We start from the raw sequence: 22356 nt of genomic DNA on the forward strand, positions 1-22356 counted from the left end.
AAAACCCCCAAGATTCCCTTTTTTTTTTTTTTTTTTTTTACTCCATCATCTCCTTGGAAAAAAAAAAAAAAAAAAAACTGCCCTCTGTTTTTATTTTTGCGACCTTGTGGACGCAGCAGACACTGGGAACATTTTGAAAAAACCCAAAGCAGCCGCTGAAAGCATGACCATGCACTTGCTGTTGCCATGGTGATGGGAGGAGAAAAGGCAGGCGGATTGATATTCCAGTCACATGTGCTGACAGAGCAGCTGTTGCTTGGAGGGAGGTAGACGTGTGCGTGTGTGAGAGAGAGATTGATTGAGGTTGTCAAGGTCGTCAACAACAATTAGGTGTTGCAGCATCTCCGTTTCTTTTTTTTTTTTTAGCGTTTTATTATTTTTATTCTTTCTTCACTTTTGTGATTCTGCCAAAAATGTACTATTTAATATTCAGAGATGCACTGACAAGGCGTTTTCTGTCTTCAATCATGTTGTCTTTTTGTTTTCTATTCATTTCATTCATTTATGTATTTATTTATAAAATGCTTTAAAAACCAAAGGCACCCAAAGTGCTCTGCAGGGCAATCAAATAATCAATTACTTAGGACTTACCTGGTAAAATAAGGGTTAAAAATGGCGACAGTTTTGTTGACTGAGGAAGTATTTTACATGGGATCCCTACATTTTGTTTTGATGCATTTCCCTAAATCGCACGCTGTTGATGCGTTTATAGAACAAAAATGGTGGAAGCTCTTAGTTTTGATGCATTAAACAAATATCAGATATTTCCGTATCTGATCTGACCCATCAGGCCCAATCAATTAGCCATTTTCAGTCTTTGGCCGATTGATTGGTGCGTCTTTAATAGACATTGCCTTTTTAGAAAAATCCATTAATTCACGGTGTTTTGAAAAATGTATTATTTTTAAAATGAATCAATTTGAAAGTCTTTCTCATATCAACATGTATTTGAATTTGTATTTCAGGCCGTTTCCCATAAAATTGATCGAAACTGTCAAACACAGTTTTTGACTGCTAATTTTCAACGGTAGTACCAAGTTTTTCTTTTTTCCTGCATTTTCTGAGTTTGTCATCTTGTTCAAGTGAAATTAGGTCAAGTCTCATCACTATTCCCTGTTGTCTTTTGTTGACGTTAATTCGTAATCACATTTCTATTTGACTCTTTATCATTGATTATTTTAGGTTCAGTACAATCACAGCCATATTTTATAAATATATGAGCACAGAAAAAAAAACATTTTTAAATTTCTATTTACATAGGGGTGCCAGGTCTGATCCAAGGGAGCTATAGCGCCCCCTAGCTACAGCGGTGGAGCCGCCTCTGCTAATCTCAAATTTTTATGTGAGGGATCAGTTTTAAAGTAATAAAAAAACATTACAAATAGTTTTAGCAGTCTCATATAAAGATATCGGTTTTACAGTATCTTTTTTACACAAGGTTTTAACTCAAACATAATCATCTAATTCATTTTATTTTAAACAGTAACAGTTTAATAAGGGCTTTGGGTGGTCCTTATTTAACTTCCTCACTATGACTCTTTTTATCAGTGGAAATATTTCTAGAATCCGGAATTTCTTGTAAGTAAAATAAAAGCCTAATAACATCCTTTCAGCCAGCTGACAAGCAGTAAACATTAGTTTTCTACATTGGTCTTAATTCACAAGGCAAACAAACTCCAGGACTTCATTTGACATCTCATTAAAATGATTTAGACCGATTTAAGCTGAAAAACGTAGCTCTTTTTACTCTTTTAATCTCATCTCGTGGAACTGTTTCATCAGCTCAGTGTAGCCTTTGATTCTTCTCCTTTCTAAATTTGAAAAGGATTTTCCTTCACAGACTAATAATAATGATGATTTCAGTTTGATCAGTCATACAGCGTTTGTACAAAATTCCTTTAAATTCAACACTGAAATGCCCAACGTTTCTCTTTCTCTGTCTTGCAGGCGGTAGAGGAGATAACGGCAGTCCCATCATTGTGTTTCCAGAGTTTCCTGCATTTGGGGAAATCACGGACAGGGAGTTTCACAACGTCCTGAGCTATCTAACAAGTGTGCCCAGGTAGGGTCTGTCTCTGACCGACTGCAGCAGACGGAGGCAGAGGATGAAAATCCCAGCTGTTTTCCATACTTCCTGTTTCACAACTTGTTTTTCTTGTTTCTTATTTTTTGACGCTCATGACTTCATCTTCTCTTTCTCTTCATCCTGCTGCACTTTTGTGGTTTTTGAAAAAAATGATTAATTCATGGATAGGATGCTTCAAGTGAAAGCAAAGCTGAAAGTGATGATGTATCTTATTAATTAAACACTCAATAAATGTTATTTGTGTGAGTATAAAAACCTGCCACTAGGTGGCAGTGGATCACAGTACTGATCTCTGGTTATTAATCAAGAAGCTATAGACTCAGTGTTTTCTGAAAAATGTAAATCTTATTTAGATGACTAAATGCATCTACGTTTTTGCTCACAAGGTCAGATCAATTCAGAAAAGAAATGAGAGCCTCAGATATAAGACATTTTTTACCTCTAAATGTACCCATATATATATATATATATATATATATATATATATATATTTATTTATTTTATATATATATATATAATATATATATATATATATATATTTATTTTATATATATATATATATATATATATATATATATATATATATATATATATTTATTTTATAATAAATACACATAGTTATAATGTGTACAGTTCAGAATAATCTCTTAGTTTTTTGTTTTGTTTTGTTTTTTGCATTTCTCTCTGCTTTCCTAATCCTGCCTGAAAAGCAAAAGAGCAGAGCAAATATAGAAACTGCAGTGACTCTAAACTGGTTGAGACTGAATAATGCATACAGACAACCGAGCAGAAGCCGCTTCTGACAAAAATGCATGAACTCACATGAACTTTTGCGTCCAAGGATTAAATTCGGGTTTATATGGTCTCTGGAGAAAATCCAGATTTATCTGAGCTTCTAGTCACCTTTCATTTCCTTATTTGATACAGATGAGATGACACACAAGCATTGGGCGTTAATCTGAGAATTTGTAGTTATTTACACCATTTTTCTGACTCGCTGAGCAATGAAGGAGGAGGAGGAGGAGAGGGTAAAGCAGAGTATCCGTTGCTGTGCCTGCAAATGTGTTCATGCAGCAAATTTTCCTCAACGCTGCTTTGCTGTTAGAGCAAAGCTTTTTACAAATCAACCCATAGCTCAAGGTGCTTCTGTTCCCTTTGTTCTGAGAACCTGGATCATGTTTGCAGCAGAAGCATCACCACACCGATTTGATAAATCTGAAATAGAATCTTATATTTGAGGTTATCCCAGATTACTGTAAATAATATGAATCAATGACTAGAAAACCACTCTGCCTGATTTGGTATAAGTATCTACATTTTTTTTTTAGCAACATTTATATAATTTTGTATTTATAAACAGTCAGTTGAGAAAATATAAAAGTTGGTTTACATCAGTATGGCCCTACACAACTACAAAGAATAGAGAAAAACAGGAATTGTACTGCAGTAATCAATCTTTTGAGGCCAATTTGTGATTTAGTAAAGCCTCTGATTCAGGCTGATTTCTCTTTTGGAAATATTATGCAAAACATCAAAAAGTTTTTTGTGGCGTTGAGGTGTCATTAATTATTCATTTAGACAGTGTTTAAGTGTTTAAAAAAAAAACAACACAAAGTGATTATGAAATTTATATTTTCCATCTTATTTTAGCGGTTTCCCACCATCACAAAGACAACGGTACCCTGATTGGTCGTTTCAAAAACTGGGACGGGGTTAATGCAACAATAGCTTCTTGAGATCCTTTTCAGAAACAAAGCAAAATAATGAAATTGTTTAAGTTAAAATGCATGTTTATACTATAAATGTCAAAACATGTCAAATGGAAGAATCTCATCCGGGACGGAAACTGAGGCACTGCTTCTCCCCTGGAAGGATTCTCCTTCCTTAAATAACATCTTTTGTTACAATAGTTTTTCTTTTCTTTCCCTTAATAATTTTTTAATCACGTCAATATTTTTAATATAAATGGTCTTAACTGAGAGTTAACTCATTAACTGAGATCTGAGGATTATTTGCCCTCCTACATCTATCACTCTCTCCTAAATGGCTACTGTAGCTGTCTGTTGTTTACTTGCATCGCTCTGATTGGCTTAAGTCTTGCGTCTCCTGATCTCTCATTGGACAGTTCAATAAGGCAATATGGGCGGTGCATATGCTTAAATCTTTCATGGTCCAAAGCGTTATTCTCCATAAACTACAAACACAGCGGATCTCTCTTACCTAGCCTTTTGTTTAAACTCTTTCAACCTGGTAGTTTAGTCTGTAGGTGGAGATTGATGAATGTAACCAAATAATACTGGAAGCCATGCCTACATGGAGGCTGACGAAAGTGCCGGGAGGCTTGTGTGCACTTTTGCTGATCCTGCATCTTTGCTTTCAAACCATGCTGTGAGTTCTGCTGCTGGATCTCGCCTGTGTGGACGACGCGTTCCTCTCCCTTCCTTCTCGAAAGCGTGGGGCAGCTGTGTAGGAGGGAAGAAGTGGGAGGCCCCGGGGGGGGGGAGGCGGGGAATGCGAATGCTTACGGCTGATGGCCAAGAGATCTGGAGAAGCTTCAGAGCAGCTCTCTTTATGGACCGCACCGGCTGTCTGAGGAGATAAGGAGCAGCACAACAAAGCGGCGGTGCTGTCAGCAAGCATTTGGATTTGTTTTTTATGCCACACGGGGAAAACAATATGTATGTTTTATTTGTTTTTGCTTCTTTGAGCTGTGCTTTAAAAGGCCGTGTGATGGAGGGTTCCTCAACGACGAGCCCTCTATCTGGACCAATCTGATCGCCGCTGCTTTGTGTTGAACATTGTTCTCTGTTTTTGTTGCAGCTTGTCATCGACAGACGTAGGTTTCATCTTGGTGATCGATCGCAGACAGGACCGATGGGCGGCTGTCAAGGCGACTCTGCTTCGTATTGCGGTGAGTTTGTCTTTGTGTCTGAGCGTCTGCAGAAACAGTAAGAAATGGATATTTAACCGTCTGAGAAAGAGATCCGCACAATGACACACTTCACTCCCAGGGGTGGAAGGTATCTGTTATGTCACAGAGAGTTTGTAGGAGAACGATCGTGTTTCCGCCACAGTTTCACCTCAAATATCACTTCCACCCTGGAGGGTCAGCAGGAGTGTGATCACTTCCTTCAATGGGCTCCTGTTGCAGCCATGATGTGCTTCCAAAGCTGCAGGCGAAATTCATCCACATTGCTACAACTTTATTTTAACTTTATTTTTAGTGTTTATTGAAGAGAATTGCAATATATACATGGACACTGGAGAGCATACATTTTAAATAAATCTGATATTAGTTATTATTAACATTTGTCCATTTGTGGCCACTGTCTGCATTGAGCTTTTTCTCTAAATGAGAAAACCGTAGCAACCCTAAACTAAAGATATAAATTACTCTGAATGTTGTGCAACTTTTCCTTCAGCATCACAGCCAATCGCTGGATGTTTCTACTAAAAAAAGAAAAAAAATCTCACACAGTTCACTGTTTGGCTTAACTCTTTGTTCTCACGTATCAGCTTCTTATAAAGCCAGCATTTGTTTTGGTATAAACAACGAACTGTTGATTAGCAGTGTGGTTTAAAACTCTAATGACAGGGAGCAGCTTTGTGTTTATGAACACAGTGAAGCTTTTATTACTCCCCCGACGTATCACAGACCCGTCCTGCTAAAAACAAAAACCGGCAAAGAAAAAAGGATTAAAACCTGTGCTAATTTAATTTTAAGAAGCTGCTTTCCTCATGCTTCGTGTTGAGCCGATCTTCAGGTCAGTGAATCACACATTGGGGTAAAAAAAAAAAAAAAAAAAGAAGGATTAAATGCGCTATAAGGAGAATCAGGGTTGAATGCCCCCACCCCCACAGTTTATGGACCCGTAGCAGACTCGCTCAGTCATTTTCAATTTTATTAAGCCATTATTAATCCCACAGGGCAGACTTATACAGGTTGGAAGACTTTAATAGAGGGCATTCAGTCAGCCCTGCAACAATGTCCTGCTTCAGATGATTCAGCTGGGCTGCTAAATGCGAGATGATGAAAGCTGGAGAGGTTCTTCAGCCTCTCTGTGCTTGTGAGGATCTGTGTGAGGTAATGAGCTTTTTCTCCTGCTGACAAAATTATCTTTTAAGGGCTTCGGTTTTTCATCTGTGCATGTAGACATGTTTGTTTCATACAGACCTCAGTAATGCGTTTATGGACTGGTTTCAGTTAGGCCTTCAGTTGCGCTGCTGGTCCCCGATGTTCATCAGTAAGCTAGCTCTTCTTGGAGGTTTGTTTGTTTGCGTCTTGCTTTTGTCTGCCACCGAACAAAGAACCAAGAGCTACGAAGCTGTGACCGTTGGAGAGGGCAGCGATCGGACCCAAACAGCATGGCTACACGCTGCGGAAGAAGGCCAAGCGATTTTGTAGTTTTATTGCAGATCCATAGAGAAAAAAGTTCTTAGATTGAAAAGCGTCAACACACTCCAAGAAATCATGTACATTTTTCTGTTCGTCAGAAAAGTCTAATTATGTATTTTTGGTTGCTTTGAAGGTACTAGTATGGGTATTTCTTTAGTTAAAATTTAAACCTAAAGTAAACATCTGATAAAAATGAACTTATGTAGCACGTTAATTATATCTACTAAAGATATGGCTCTTTTGCTAAATAGATTTCATTAAAATAAAAAATAAAAACCTTGACAGACTTGCTTGACATGCCAATTATTCAGTAAAATGTTCGACACCGCCATTAATCATAAACACTCTGAGAGAGAGGCTATTCTTTGTTCTGCTGCAAAGTAATTTTGCATATCCCACAGACTGTACTCTTCATCCGTGAACATCCACTTTCTGTGCCTTCATCATCCTCCCTCCAGCCCCCCAGCAAGGACGAACCCTGAGTTGATTTATTAATTCAGCCACGAGAGGTTTTCCCCATGAGGTTCATATCAACAACGAATTTGCCGTCACGTCTGCTTAGGTCAGCGTTTCCAGCCCGTTCAAGTGCGGGGGCCAATCAGCCGAGCCGTGCATTTAGGGCATTGGCTAATTAGGGCCACTTTAACAGAAGCACAGCCTCAGGAAGGGAGACGAGCGCCTGGCCTTCGCTGCCATCCAGCCGCTTCCACAGCAGTCTGTCACTGGGAGTCAGTCGTGACATTTTAATTGGCGTTTTTACTTGGTTCACTGGCTTAGCTGAGTGGAAACACAGCATGATGAATATGTTTTATTTGAATGTGCTGAAAACATTTAGAGAAACAGGTTTTTTTTATCCATAAAGAGTTGGGTTTGTAATGAGAATATTATGAGGCTTTTTTTTTATTTATTTTACAAATTATAACCAAAAGTATAACAAACATAGAGAAAGAAGAAAACAAAGATTGGATGAAAAACATTAAATGTCTGAGTCACATGTGTCAAACTCAAGGCCCGGGGGCCAAATCTGGCCCACCGTAGCTTTTTATGTGGCCCTCTAGACTCCAAATTACATCAATAAGTCCTGCCAGTTTTTTGCAAATCTGCAAAATTTACACAAAATCAACAAATCTCCACATTTTTGTTCTGATTTTACTGCAGATTTCTCTCAAAATTGGTCAGAAACATTAATCGAGTTTAACTGACTGCTGCCTCAGCTGTACTTGATGTCAAGTTATAGTTCGTAATTGATATGATGAGTAATTAAAAAGTCACATTTAACATCATGCATTAGCGCAAATATCGTACAATTTCCTTACAAACATTTCTAAACTGGCACTACAAAATCTCAAATTTTGATTGCAAAAAACACTAAAACAATCACAAAATCCCGAAGGAAGAGCAATTTATTGACATTTTAACAGTTTAATTGGTTTTTATCAATATATTCTGGCACAACCGGCCCTTTAAGAACATTCAGATTTTTGATATGGCCCAAGTTTGACACTGCTGGTCTAAGCAGATATGAAAAGATACTTAAGTCACATTCCTCACCCCTCCCTTCATATCGCTCCATGTTGAAGCTCTGAGAAATAGTTTCAAATAGTAGCTAAAACAGAGACAGGAAGAAAGTGATTGCAGAGGCAGCAGCATCTATTCTGAAAATAGATGTGTTGGTGGAGGTGGATTATGTCTGCACTGTTGTACAAGTACAGGAAAAAAACAGAGTTTTGTGTCACCAATTATATAAAGATAAATATATGAAAAGTATTGTTTCTATTTCATAATCCACAGTCAAAAAAGAAAGAGAGAAAAAAAATTTATGAAGAAAAAATTATGTTTTACATTTCGAACATCTTCTGTTTCTTTAATTTGCCGCATCAAAACTTTTTTTTTTTCCAACTCATGAAGAAATAAATGCACATTTAGCATAGTTAGCTGATCCAGGCTTCTTAAGCTGGATTTAATTTTGATGCAAAGCACAGAACTGATAATCATAACTGTTTTGTTTGTGTCACAGATTATAACCAACGCTTTAAAAGTGTTGTTTTTGGTGCATGAACGCTCTGTCCTCATAACTCTTAAGTGATTAAAGATTTTTGATGTTTTTATTGTCAATAAAAACTTGTTCTTAATAGCTTACCTGGTTCAATAAAGTGATCCACTTTAATCTTGAAGTCATAAAAGCATTATTGGAAACAAAATTCAGCCTTTGTATGTCTCGTGATTTGTGAAATTTGTAAGAACTGCTGAAATTATCCTGAAATTTCAGTAGAATCTTCTGTAAATAATCATTTTAATCTGATTCAGATCTAACAATGTAATTTCAGGGCTCCTTCCCCGGGAACCTCCAGCTGGTCCTGGTTCTGCGGCCCACCACCCTGCTGCAGAGGACGCTCTCAGACATCCTCTTTAAGTTCAACAAGGATGAGTTCAAGATGAAGGTGCCGGTGGGTGTAGCCAGTTTTTCCAGTCACCGAATGCTCCGAGTTCTGTGTGTACTTAGTCTTTTCTACATGGCTTTTAACAGTAAAACCACAAATGAGAGCTAACATTTCATTTATGCAGACTTTTGAAAAAGTCTCTACTGTCCAAAAAGAAAAAAAAAAAGAATAAAACAGGAGTAAATGTATCAATATTCTGGAAAGACCTTTACAATTATCTGTAATAAGCTGGACCAGAAAAAGTCCAGAATGACTGGATGAGTTGATGAGTTTAAAATGTACGACTTTGGACACAGAAACAAGGGCATGTTTTACAAAAAAAAACTAAACGCAGCTGAGCTAATCTCATACAAGCCTGTGCTCTACTTTCCGTTTTGAGCTGTAATTAAATCACTTCCTATTCCAGACGTGAATGAAACAGTAGATTTGACACACATATTCGTGAGCTAGATATTCATGTAACACGACGAGGCCGGTGTTTTCACATCGGTGTGTGCGTGTGTGTGTGTGTGTGTGTGATGGGATACTTTCTCCTCAGGTGATCATGCTGAGCTCTGTGAGTGAGCTGCACTCCTACATCGACCGCACCCAGCTGACGCGGGAGCTCGGAGGAACGCAGGACTACTGCCACGAGAAGTGGATCTCGCACCGAACTGTATGAAAACACTCACAGCTGTAACGCTCTCAATGTCCATGACAAACAAAAGAATAACGTGCTGCATATGAGTATGCATAGACACAAGGAGGGTTTTTTACCTGGTGATGACATGCTTCAGAGTTGATTTACTCATAGGCTCAAGCAAATAAAAAGGTTTTCGTCAGTGAAATCAAAAAAAAAAAAAAAAGACGATGAGAATCTATGCTGAAACTCCCGATTACTTGCTCCAGGCCATTGAGGGATTTGCACTGATGGTGAAGAGAACAGCGCAGACCCTGCAGTCATTTGGGACGGAGCTGGCAGAAACCGAACTCCCAAATGAAATTCAGACGACGACCGTCCTGCTTAGCACACACACCAGCAAGAGGGACAAAATGAAGGTATCCCCCTTTCTAACACACACGTCGTCTCCTGCTCCCCCGTTTACTCTGGCTGATAAATGCTGTCCCGTGTCTCTGTGTTTATCCAGGAGGACATACTGGTTGCTCTGGACCAAGGCAGCAGGCTGCTGGAGAGCATCAATGAACCTGTAGTGAGAGACCCTGACCACAACATGAACCAGGACGAACTGGAAAACCTTGCAACAGTTCAAAGGTCAGACACACTCCTAGCTTAGCCACCAAAATCCAGACCCAGTTTGGACAGTTTCTTGCAAAAAGATTCAAACAAGTAGAAAATGAAGTAAAAGTTAGAATGTAGCTATTCATGCTATTCATGTCCTTAAAAATCAAGTGAGAAGAACTGCAACATAAACATTGTAATATAATGTTTCATACTGAAAAAAGCAGACCCAAACAATAAATTAACTTTAAAAGTTATTTTATTCCAATCTTTTTTTTTTTTTTTTAATGTGGGTCAAATATGTTGCAGATTTGTTACCTGCATAGTGATTAACATTTATTTGTGTTCATTTAGATGACGAGGGTTTACATCTCATGGGAGCCTGAAATGTAGTTTCTTACTAATTAGAATATCACATTAAATTCAAGAAAAAGGGTTTGATCCTGCAGGGCTCCACATTTTGTTTTACTGACCAGAACTTAAAATTTGACTGAAGCTACAGTCTGCCTCGGTGGGGCCCTCTGGTGGTCAGTCTCAAGAATGCAAGTTAAAGATACACAAACATCTCAAATCTCAAATCGGCTATGTCTATCTTTCATATTACATTTATCCTGTTTTGGTGTTAAAAATCGTTTTCACTGATTATATACGTTATGTTATGAAGTGACTAATTTACAGATTAAAGACAGTAGAGTAAACATGTATTTTTCTTATGTCAAACTTGATTTGTTTGCTTTTATCAGGAGATAGGAGAAAATGATCTGCTCTCATATCAGCAGGTTTGATCTCCAGATAACCTGCATATTCAGATATAGACAAGGACTATCACACAAAAAAATGCAAGCCCATTATATTTTCTATTTAATCATATTTTTCTCCAATTATCAATTGACTGCTTCAATTATTCAGACTGCTGTCTCAGCTGGACGAGACGGAAAGGGCTTTTGACGAGTTCTGGGTGAGGCATCAGACCAAACTGGAGCAGTGTTTGCAACTGCGACACTTTGAGCACAACTACAGAGAGGTGAGCTGACCAAGCTCTTTTACTAAACCTAATCCTTTTTTTTTTTTTAACACGATGACTGAAACGACGGCGTTTTGTTGCAGGTCAGAGGTCTGCTCGACAACCTGTCGGAGAAGCTGGTGACCTTCTCCGAGGTCGGGATCAGCCCCGCTCACGCCGACCACATCTTCTGTGAGCTCACCTCCTTTGAAGAGCGAGTCTGTGTGAGTCACTAAATGTCCAACAATTTGTTTAACCAGTGCATGTGGGAACCTTGTTGCGTTTCATTTTTTTATCGACTCTGACTGCTTAATGTTGCGAAAATTATGTTGTTGTTTTTTTTAAGCTCACCGTCTGCTATTGCTGACGAGACATTTATGTCCTTTATTGGAACACAAAATTAACAAATTACATTTAGCCTCTCTAGTGCTTTAACAGGACTACTTTATATGATTAATGTCTTTATTAGGCAGGCCTGACAGTGTACCAGCTCACTCCCGGAGCTTTAGCATCAAATATGGGGCACTTCAAATATTCTATCTTATTTTGCATCCAAATTTTCCTTTGTTGTTTCTGTTTTGCACACCTAGGGATTGCAGTGCTGATTGTTATCCATATATATTGTGCAGCTCTATTTAAACTTTTTTTTTTTTGAATAAATACATATTGTATCTTAACATAAACGTTGGCATACATTGTAAAACCTTCTTATTACATTTTAAATTTTCTCGATCAGATGTTTTTGTTTGCTCAGCCTCTTCATTGTAAAACATTAATAATTGAGGCAAAAAAAATTACTCCTTACTTAAATGGTAAATGACATCCAGCTACAAACAACATAATAAAGAATCTGTTTTGTCATTTGTTATTATAAGAACTGTCACAAATGCAGTTTTTGCCACATTCATCTAGTTGAATCTGTAAACCATGACAGAAATAACACTGTTTGACACATTTTAGCATTTTAGTATTTTAGCATTGCAACGTGACTCGTAAGGAGTTACTATGTGACAATTTGGCAAATCATAGAAAATCAGCTGAAGGCTGATGCAGCTCTCTGGTTGTATACCTGAAAGATAATGTCCATTTACAGTAGTTTTTTCACAACATGCTGCCTTGGTCAGATACCAGAGCTGGACTTAAATTAAAGATAAAGAAGCGAAAGTCAAAAGTTCAGTTGATCATCCTCGGTTTGCCATGTTTGAGTACCACCTTGGTGACGCTAAAATGCTATTTTACTCATCAAACAGTGTTATTTAAGGTGTTTTCATTGGTTTAACGACAAAAATATTTAAAAAGATGTTTGAACTTTCTGGAATTAAGAGTTAGAGATTATTTAAACTTTGTCAAAGTCCTGCATTACTTTCTTTTCCCTCAAACAAACTTGCTGTAAGTTTATAAGAAACTCGTAATTGGAATTCAGTCCGTCGTGAATTGGGCCGACGTGCTCTCTTTGCTGTCCTGCAGGAGGTTCTGGACAGAGCCTCGGCGCTGTCTCGTGAGGGTGACGAGCTCATCCAGAAGTCCCACTATGCCGAGGACTCCATCCAGCCCAAATGCAGCGAGCTGAGAGCCGTCAGCGAGAGCCTGAGCTGCAGCCTCAGCACCAAGAAGGACTACCTGCTGAAAGCCATGGAGCTGCACCGTCGGCTGGAGAGGGTGAGAAAACGCACAAGCACCCGAGTCCGAGCGCCTTTGGTCTGTTACCGCTCTGCAGTTTCTCCCCTGCTTGTCTGCCCCGTCTAGGCATCCAAATGGGTCGACGATGGCATCTACCTGCTGGCCTCTCAGCCAGTAGACAAGTGCCAGTCCCACGAGGGGGCCGAGCTGGCCTTGCAGGAGTTGGAGCGTTACCTAGACAACGCTGGTCAGAATCAGCTGACTGAGCTCGACGCCATCTGGAAGGAGTACGAGGAAGTGCTGAGCCAGCAGTTCAGGGTTAGAAAACCAGGCATTTAAATGTCACAGGAATATTATAACAGCTAGACGCAGTTAAGCTAAACAATGTGACTCCATTGTCGTCGTGTGTCTCACGTCAGAGAGCGGTGAGGTCGCACTTTATGGGCTCACGGCTGCATCGCTGCTTATGGGCTAAGCGCTGACCAGCAGATGAAAACTACACCCGTCGATTGAAATGTTTCTCAAACGGCATTGGATTTTTTTTTTTTTTTTTTGGCATGGCAGGAGCAAGTGGAGAAAGTTTACCAAAAGCAAACGTCCATGCAGGAGATGTTTGACAAGCGGAAGATCAGCCTCAAGAAGCTGGCAGCCAAACAAACCAGGCCGGTGCAGCCAGTGGCTCCCAGACCAGAAGCCTTCATCAAATCACCGCTCAGCTCTCCCGGTGAGCCGCCACACTGCATCAGTCCGACTTCACGCTTCACTGCTCAATTAACTATTTCATTTCTGCAAGAATTAAAAAGTGCATTTTTTTAAGTAATTAAAACTCTCCATGCTGGGCTGCAATTTTCTACTTTTTAACCTTTATTTAACCAGGAAAACTTATTGGGATTAATAATCTTTTGTACAGATGTGCACTAAATGATCAAAAATAGCACCTACATGCATGCATATAAAATTAATCAATCAACCAGCCAATGTGGTATATAAGTAGTATGTGAAATAGCGCTGAAAGCTAAATGAAAAGGTAAAAGGCATTGAGATCAAATTAAAATCTCAATAAAATGAAATAAATAAAATATATTCTGAAATAAAAAGAAATAAGTTAGAAACATTCACAAAGAAATTACAAAATAAANACATTGAGAGACCTTAGTAATATAACTAAAAAAAAATAAAAACAACGGGTACATAAATGTTCGTATCCATGTTTAAGTAGAAATTACAGCCTCCAGGCTTGGCAGACGTGTTTTTCCTTACTTTCCTCTTAGGATTAGTCAGGTTGGATAAGCAGCGCTGGTGGATTTTCCCAGATATTTTAAATTGAATTTATGTCAACAAAATAATCCACACAGCCTCCCGAGTTTAGTAAAATACAGCTTAGTAGCTTTTCTGCCGTTTGTAGGCAGCAGTGCTGAATTTTTAATGGTTTGACATTTTTCAAATAAGTGTCTAATAGCAACCGAATGTGTTGCATCAGATCTTGCACCAAATTGTGTCATCCAATGAAATGTTCATTTTAATAAACAGATTTGTTCTTTTTACACATTTATTTTTATTAATGTTAACACTTTCTTTTTATCACACAGCGCACAAAGCACACCTGGAAAAAAATTCGGAGTCCAACCTCGGCTGTGAAAAAGTAAGCGACCTGGTGATGCAGCCGCTGCTGCTGCTTCATTCGCCTGCTGACGTGCGAAACGTTCCCACGTCTTCTGAACCGTTTCATCGCTTTTTGCTTTCCAGAAGAATGGCCAGCTGCAGAATGAAGACGGTGGCAGCAGACACGCGTCCCAGTCGGAGGAGGAGGAGAACCTGGCGGTGCTCCGGCGGTGAGAGTTCAGCTCTTTTCATCTTTAATCAAATCACGCAGCAGATGTCCTCGGTGGAAAAACCATTATCTCATTATCTGCTATCAGTGGAGTCGCTTTCGTTTGAGCTCTGTTTCCGCTTGTTTGTCCTGTCTGCAGACATGTAATGAACGAGCTGCTGGAGACCGAGAGGGCCTATGTGGAGGAGCTGCTCTGTGTGCTGCAGGTGTTTGTCTAAACCAAGGGGAACTTCCTCGTTTTTTTTTTTATTCGTGTTGTGTTTTTTTTTGTGTGTGTGTGCTTTATTTACTTTTGTTGTGATTACAGGGTTATGCCTCTGAGATGGACAATCCAGCCATGTCTCACCTCATCCCTGCGCCTTTGCAGAACAAAAAGGAGGTTCTGTTTGGCAACATGCCAGAGATTTACCATTTTCACAAAAGGTAGATGAGCACCACCCGTCTGCCACACCATGTTATGTTTTTATACTCGCGTGTGTCTTCTGTGCGTTTAATAATTTAAAAACAAATGTTGTGCTGCAGAACCTTTCTGAGGGAGTTGGAGCTTTACACAGACTGCCCAGAGTTAGTGGGAAGATGCTTTTTGGAGAGGGTAAGTTAAATCTAAAATTATCTGAATGCAATTTTTTTTTATCATGCACATTTAATTCTGTATTTTTTATTATTTCCTCAGATGACTGACCTGCAGATCTACGAGAAGTACTGTCACAATAAACCTCGGTCTGAGAGCCTCTGGAGGCAGTGCTCAGACTGCGCCTTCTTCCAGGTAAATTTAACCTCACCTCCCGCTGCACAAACCAGAACCACTCATGACCCATCCGGTAACGCCTTTTTTTTTACACGTTTCCTTCTTTCAGGAATGTCAGAAGAAGCTTGAACACAAGCTGGGTTTAGATTCATATCTGCTGAAGCCAGTTCAGAGAATAACCAAATATCAGCTGCTGCTGAAAGTAAGGCTGTGTTTTTGTCTCTTTGGAAACGGACGCGCGTCTCTGTGTCGCAGCTCTGAGCTCGTGCGTTTCTGACTGCAGGAAATGCTGAAGTACAGTAAGGGCTGCGACGGAGCAGATGACCTGCAGGAGGCGCTGACCTCCATCCTGGGCATCCTCAAGGCCGTCAACGACTCCATGCACCTCATCGCCATCACAGGGTTTGAGGTGAAATAACTTAACAGTTAGCCGTGTTAAGCATTTAGTCGGGGGTGTCCAAACTTTTTACAAAATGAGCCAAAATCGTCAACTCAAAAGTACACACTCAGATTTTTTTCTTTTTCTTTTTTGTTTGTGGAGGAATGGAATGTGTAAATTATTGTAGATGCAAAACTTCATAACATCAACATGTTCTCCTCATTCAAGGAAAGGCAATAAGGAGATTGTCTCTATTCCCAGCAATGAAAACATCATTAAGGTTGTTCTTTATTTGAAAAAGTTTTAATAATGTAAGTAAACGCAGATTTGGTGTACTAACGTCTGCTAAAGTGGATAAGTTTATAGATGTGTTTGTATAATATGAAATTAAAGGAAAAGGAGGAAGCTTCATTATTAAAAGGTGAATACTTTATTTTGCATCTAACTTTTTTTGTGAGAAGATTTTATTTTGTGAATCAGAGTTTAGTCCTAATTGTGTGGGGGGGGGGAAGCCTCCATCTGCATCAATCTCCTGGTGGGACAGATTTGTTTCAGTCGGGACCCAAAATCAGTCCAGGGTCAGCAAACGGCCCCCAGACCGCCCTTTGGTCACCCTTGAATGAAATGATTATCTCTAAGGATATGCTGTGTACATTGTAGATCATTTGTGTCTTCCTTTCTTTCTTTCTCAGGGTAATATGACTGAACTAGGAAAGCTCCTCATGCAGGGCTCATTCAGTGTTTGGACTGAGCACAAAAAAGGTCACGCCAAAGTTAAAGACCTGGCTCGTTTCAAGCCCATGCAGAGACACCTGTTCCTCCACGAGAAGGCTCTGCTCTTCTGCAAGAGGAGGGAGGAGAACGGAGAGGGCTACGAGAAGGCTCCTTCGTACAGCTTCAAACAGTCACTTAGTGTGAGTTGCTCCTCCAAACCGTGCACATGTCTCGTCTGTTTCAGTGATTGATCATTGTGGGTTTATGTGAACCTTCCACACAGATGAATGCAGTGGGGTTCACTGAGAATGCCAAGGGAGACAACAAGAAGTTTGAAATCTGGTCCAGCTCCAGAGAGGAGGTTTATATTGTTCAGGTGAATAAATGAATCCTCCGTTGAGATCTGCTTGCATGAAGCAGTTTCTAGTTGAATTCAATTTGTGGTGTTTTTTCAGGCGCCAACTGCTGAGGTAAAAACCACATGGGTGAATGAGATCAGGAAGGTTCTCACAACCCAACTGGAGGCCTGCAGAGGTGCAGCTAGAACGCTGTTACGACATTCAATATTTGTTCGGAAACACAAGCACTCAAACCTGTAAATCTCCTGAACGTCTGCTGTTTTTATTCCTTTGTGTTGTCTTTCAGAAGCCAGCCAGCAGAGGGCGCCAGACCAAGTGTTTCCGTTTCCCCCGCTGCCAACCGGAACTGTGAGTCTCAGGTAAGTTTTGTTCCCGTCCATCGCATTTATTCTGTTTCTTAATTTAATACACATTAAATGAATGGACTCAAATCTTCAGCAGTTTTTAATATTTATCCAGCTTTGTATTACTGGGTCCAGTTCGTTTAATCTCTGAAAGCTTTTCTGGTGTTACGAAGCTTCTGTCAGACTTCTCTTAACAAACTACGGTGGTTTTTAGTTTTTACTCTCTATGCCGTTTAAGCACACCGGTTGCCGTGGCAACCGCTCGCTCCTCGAGCCGAGCACAGATTACGTTTAAAACATTCAGTCCGTTACGATATTAGGTTTGCAGGCTTGATATTTATTTTTGCGATCATTAATAAGCCTCCCTGAACACAGCGGTGGTTGATTAGTTAATTTTAAACTCCTGCTCTTCTCGTTATTTTGGAAATGGAACCGAAACGCACAGAATTGTGCAACACCTTGTTGAAACAATAATTGCTGAGATTATTATTTTTGTTGGGTCATTAATTTGAACACGTTTTGTTGACTTTTTTTTTTGTTGTTGTTTTTTAATAAAGTGACGAACGTTTTGGTAAGCCAATCAGAGGAGGGCGTGCGGGTCTCAGCCTCCTGGCGGCGTTCAGTTAGTCACCTAATGCCGAGATCGACGATTTGCACCGCTGCTCTAACAAAGCACGAAAAGTTCAGAAACAATATGAAATGAGAAAAAAGTTATTTATTAACTGATTAAGTCGTGTTTTAGATTGTTCTTGAAAAACTAATCAGTCACGGCTAATTAGTGGGTGCAACACGGCTGCACAGTTGAACCCATTGATTTTTTTTTTACTGCAGACAGCCGCTCCCCTCTCTTGCAAATACTGCGTACCCCTGCTAAATCTTCTAGGATCTTCTAGGGGTATGCAGTACCCTACCGTACCCCTTTACTTTCACCCCTGCTCTTAACGTTCCCTAAGGCAATTTCCTTTCAAAAAAAAAAAAAATATGACAAAGATAAAAGTGGATTTTGTTTCCTTTAGCTTAATGTTGCCAAACAAATTTTTCTTCTGAGCTTCAAAGGTCAACTCGGAGACTTTTCTTCTTTCTACCTTCAGTCCTTTTAAGACGAGTCAGAAGGTTAAAAAGGGAGAGGAGAAGAAGGCTGAGCCGTGCAGCCCTGACGTCATCTCTACTTGTTCACCAAAGCTTACTGTGAAAGGTGAGTCAGGAAACCAATGAAATACACTTCCTGTTTAGAATATTCTCTCCTAACAGAGCTGCATTTGTATGGCATGTATAATGGAAACTAAGTCTTCCTTTTAACGTTCCTTTTCTGACTGATTCGTGTTACAACTGCTTGTTTTCCAATCATTTCTTCCCTCTACGATGATTTTCTCCCTTGCTCAACTTACCTTCTTCCTTCCTTCCCTCCTTCTGGTTTGGTTTTCCCTCTTGTTGATTTTTCCTCGCGGGGTCAGACGAGGCAGTGACAAGCCCGACCTCAGACAGAGCTGCTGCGGCTAAAAAGCGATTTACTTTGCAGGGCTTCAGTAACCTCAAAACTCAGAAAGGTAACTTTTCAACAATCATATGAGATCAATGCAAAACAGCGATATTGCTTTTGGTTAAATCAGAATCCAATTAGTTGATGAAAATATGTTTGTGATCGGTTTTGTGCGCCTCCTACAGGCGAATAGTCCTCAACATGAATCACCAAAGCCGCCTTTACACTGGAATAAGACCAAGACTTCTGGCAACATAAAGTATCTTACTAAGTATATGAAACACATCATCCATCGACATTTTCATTACCCCGAACTATCTGGTTCACAACAGGCGACAGGCGCACACACATCCAAATTGCACATATTTACAGGTTTTTGAGAGTCTGAAGGAAGTTAAGACTCCTATCAGCAAAATGTCACATGTTGATGTTAAAGAGCTGCCCTTTTATCATATTTAGTGATAGGAGAAAGAGAAAAATACATGAGCTGTAGCTTAATGGGTTATTAAAAATAATTTCTGCTGATAAGATGATGGAATTACTGATGGTGTTTCTTCCTCCTCAGAGGGGCTGATGTAGGCGGTACAGATGCCTCACAAATTAAAATAACATTAAATGAAGGTTTTCTAAATTTGACCTTCAAACCTGAAGGACCTGGACATCACATGGCGGTCTTCATCCAGTGTGAAGGCGGTCTAAGAGACACTTTTGATTCTTTTGTGGACTAATTAAGCAAAAAAAGAAAATTCTTGTCACGGATACCTGCTAAATCAGGTGCGTTTCTGTCCGCAGAGCCCACAAGCACTGATGACAAATGTTATACATTCCCCATGATAATCTGCCCATCTTCAGGTATCAAGCAGCTCTAGACCCCATTTCCTCTCCGTTAGCCACAATGCCTTTTTCACAGCAGATATTTTCACCTGATGAGTAAAGCAATTTAATGCTCTTTAATGTACAGTACAGTAAATGTACCTACCTATATCCTCTATGAAAAAGGTATGTGTAGATGAAACACCTGTTTGTGCAAAGCTGAGCCTCTGCTTTCCTCACTGGTGTTTTTTTTTTGTTTGTTTTACCTTTACCTGCCTGTTTTTATGTTCTCTTTAGGTTGGATTAGAGTTGTGCTGTTTGCTCTCCCTTCTTGCTGCTGATGTCTATCATGCCTCACCATCTGTGTGTTTTTTTCTCTCCATTTCCTTGACGGTAGGATCCCCCACCAGCCCAGACCACAACACCAAACGGCAGAGTGATCCCACGCCTTTTGGCTTCAAAGGTACTCTGTTCTTCTTCTCTTCTTGGCCCATGCCGGTCGATGCTTTAGGACAGCCATGGTAACTCAGGCTATAACTCAGGCTGCGTGACCAGCTGTACCTCGTGTCCCTCAGGTCCTCCTCCCCTCCACCTGACCAGGGCCAGGTGGTTCAGCACCTCTAGTCTCTTACAGACAAAGTGGAGAGGTATTCTGGCACTGGCTTGCTCACGCTGGTTGTGTCTCTTGGCCCACTCTTTCACCTTCACATGGAGCCTTTCTTTCCTTTTTAGACTTGGAAAAAAACCCAACACATTTACGGGATGGGAATAGTTGCCTGACACTTTTTCCCCCCATTGTTTGACTTTTAAACATGCATGCCGGCATCGGGAGTTTCCAGACTTTTTTGGTTGTAGCTGTGGATATGATAAAGCCGTAGTTGGATTACTGGGTTTAGTGCCGTTTTTTTTTTGTTTTGTTTTGTTTTCTTTTCGGAGCAGCAGCTTTAGCTTTCGAACTAAAAGAGACGTTTGTGTCTTTCTGATCAGGATGGAATAAGACCTCCCTGTCTCTGGATGAACACGACGGCTACTCCAGCGCCGAGGAGCCTCTTAACTCTGATCCAGAAGAGGAAAACCACAAGAAGCTGGTGGGTCATTCTTTGTGGATCATTTCAGCCATTTAATATATATATATATATATATAATATATATTGTTCTTAAGATATGGGATTTTTCTACCCATTCACTGAGATATTCCTCCTGTTAGATTCGATTACTCTTGAGCTCATGAGTGTCGCTGATTTATTTTATTTTTTTTTATCTATCTCTTGTGTTTAACTGTGCGTAGTGTGCTGGGAAATACACCGTAATGGCAGACTACGAGAACGGAGCTGCAGACGAGCTTTTAGTGAAGAGTGGAGACATTGTGCAGCTGGTGAAGGAGGGGGACGACGGACAGTGGTGAGAGCAGCATTTCTGGTAATAACGCATAAGTTGAGAAACGTCTTCTATTTTAAGCACTTTGAGATTAAGCAATCTATAAATAAACAGAGGTGGCTCAGGTTCAGTTGACTGCTGTAGGAGTTAAGTTTAAAAGAAGATCATGTACAGAGGAAGCTGAATATTTTTGATTGTGCACGAGTTCATTTAGACCATAGATATAAAATGTTGGCTGTTGCCGTCTGTGTTCTGACCATTTGTGATCAAATCAGAGATCTGAAAAAATGTGAATAATGTTAAAAATGTCATTTATTTTAGTGATTTTCATCAAAAAGTTAAAATTACACACAGATGATTTTATTATTTTCTTTACAACCAATAAAATCAGCTCAAATGATTCCCAAATTTTACACAGAGAATAAAAGCTGCAGATGCTTCAATGGTTGGTTTTTGCAGGTTTGTGCGGAACCTCAACACGTCTAAGGAGGGCTGGATGGCCGCTGCTAATCTTATGACCCTCATGGAGAAGTCCAAGTCTTGTCAGTCTCTCAGCAGCTCCGGTATTTAAACACACATTTTAAAAAAAAGTCAAACATGTGCTCCTTCGGAGAGCGCTCTTCAGGTTTTTATTGTGTTTCCGACAGAAGGCAGTGGGAACCTCAGCACATCCTCCAGCTGCAGCGAGGCCTAAACAAACTCGCCAGACGTCAAACCCTGACCTCCTCTGCACTTCTCCGGTCAAGGAACTGCCCTCCTGAATGCAAGCGTCACATGGCTGCGTCTGTGCTGTAATGCCAACATCAGTACTCCTGGATTTTGCACAAAATGTCGTATGTTTGTCATTGTTTTTACTGAACGCGTACGCCGCGTGGTCTCATAACGTTGTCACCGTTACGCTTGTTGAGGTGTAAACATTAGAGAAAAAAACTCCACTGTGTAGTAAAGTGATCTGGCAGCAGACATTTTTTATGATCAGTTTTAGATGTATGAGTGGACCAGCAGGACTGAGATCTGTTAATGCATCTTTTTTATCACTTCACAAGCAAGGAAAAGTTACAAAAAAATACAAATATTTCTTCATGTTCATCAGCTCTAACCGGATGGTTTTAAAAAAAGGGGGGAAAATACATTCATGCAGCTTGTTTAGGTTGTGTGTTTCCCTTTTGTCAGCTCAGTATTTATTTAAATGCAACACACCCATTTATATTCATGAATTCTTCCGTATTTCCACCTGTCTGCTGTTTGTCTATTGTCAGCCTGTCTGTAGAAACCGGTTCAAATGTCCAATGTCTGTGGATTTTCTCCTATTTGTGAATTTCATTAATGCAACAAATGTTTCTCAGTGTAAAAACCCAGAGACCACTGTACTAACTTATTCCCTGTGCAGGGGGTCATTTTCTGAATGTAGATAATATGTAATAATAACTGTCTGTCATGAGATATTTGTTAATGAAAATGCTATATTGTACACTAAGTATGGTGACGTCACTACCTGGTGACTTGTCTAATTTTTTTACATAAACAAATTGTTACAAACCAGTGA

General features: G+C 39.8%; 1 protein-coding gene across 13 annotated transcripts in view; it reads left to right on the forward strand.

Moving 5' to 3' along the window:
* Positions 1-22352, forward strand: part of LOC106964959 (guanine nucleotide exchange factor DBS-like) — a 44740-nt gene extending 22388 nt beyond the window's left edge. For 4 of the 13 annotated variants that reach the window (XM_015060772.1, XM_015060770.1, XM_015060773.1 and 1 more), the window contains exons 3-34: positions 1948-2062; positions 4907-4997; positions 8810-8929; positions 9462-9578; positions 9812-9961; positions 10051-10175; positions 11052-11166; positions 11250-11369; positions 12613-12804; positions 12892-13083; positions 13330-13489; positions 14355-14407; positions 14512-14597; positions 14736-14802; positions 14904-15019; positions 15119-15188; positions 15270-15362; positions 15454-15546; positions 15628-15753; positions 16416-16637; positions 16721-16813; positions 16893-16971; positions 17083-17155; positions 18232-18335; positions 18595-18687; positions 19413-19472; positions 19831-19896; positions 20009-20080; positions 20421-20521; positions 20722-20834; positions 21270-21373; positions 21458-22352. In XM_015060772.1, coding sequence (XP_014916258.1) covers positions 1948-2062; positions 4907-4997; positions 8810-8929; positions 9462-9578; positions 9812-9961; positions 10051-10175; positions 11052-11166; positions 11250-11369; positions 12613-12804; positions 12892-13083; positions 13330-13489; positions 14355-14407; positions 14512-14597; positions 14736-14802; positions 14904-15019; positions 15119-15188; positions 15270-15362; positions 15454-15546; positions 15628-15753; positions 16416-16637; positions 16721-16813; positions 16893-16971; positions 17083-17155; positions 18232-18335; positions 18595-18687; positions 19413-19472; positions 19831-19896; positions 20009-20080; positions 20421-20521; positions 20722-20834; positions 21270-21373; positions 21458-21504 — 3428 coding nt within the window. In that variant the 3' untranslated portion in view covers positions 21505-22352. Of the gene's footprint in view, positions 1-1947; positions 2063-3680; positions 4765-4906; positions 4998-8809; positions 8930-9461; positions 9579-9811; positions 9962-10050; positions 10176-11051; positions 11167-11249; positions 11370-12612; positions 12805-12891; positions 13084-13329; positions 13490-14354; positions 14408-14511; positions 14598-14735; positions 14803-14903; positions 15020-15118; positions 15189-15269; positions 15363-15453; positions 15547-15627; positions 15754-16415; positions 16638-16720; positions 16814-16892; positions 16972-17082; positions 17156-18231; positions 18336-18594; positions 18688-19412; positions 19473-19830; positions 19897-20008; positions 20081-20420; positions 20522-20721; positions 20835-21269; positions 21374-21457 lie in introns of those variants that run through there. The other 9 variants (XM_015060771.1, XM_015060762.1, XM_015060764.1 and 6 more) reach the window with 8 other exon arrangements.
* The last annotated feature ends 4 nt before the right edge of the window (positions 22353-22356 follow it).

The sequence above is a fragment of the Poecilia latipinna genome, unplaced genomic scaffold (assembly GCF_001443285.1).
Source record: "Poecilia latipinna isolate Pla-1442-1.1 unplaced genomic scaffold, P_latipinna-1.0 Scaffold1742, whole genome shotgun sequence".
Lineage (NCBI taxonomy): Eukaryota > Metazoa > Chordata > Actinopteri > Cyprinodontiformes > Poeciliidae > Poecilia > Poecilia latipinna.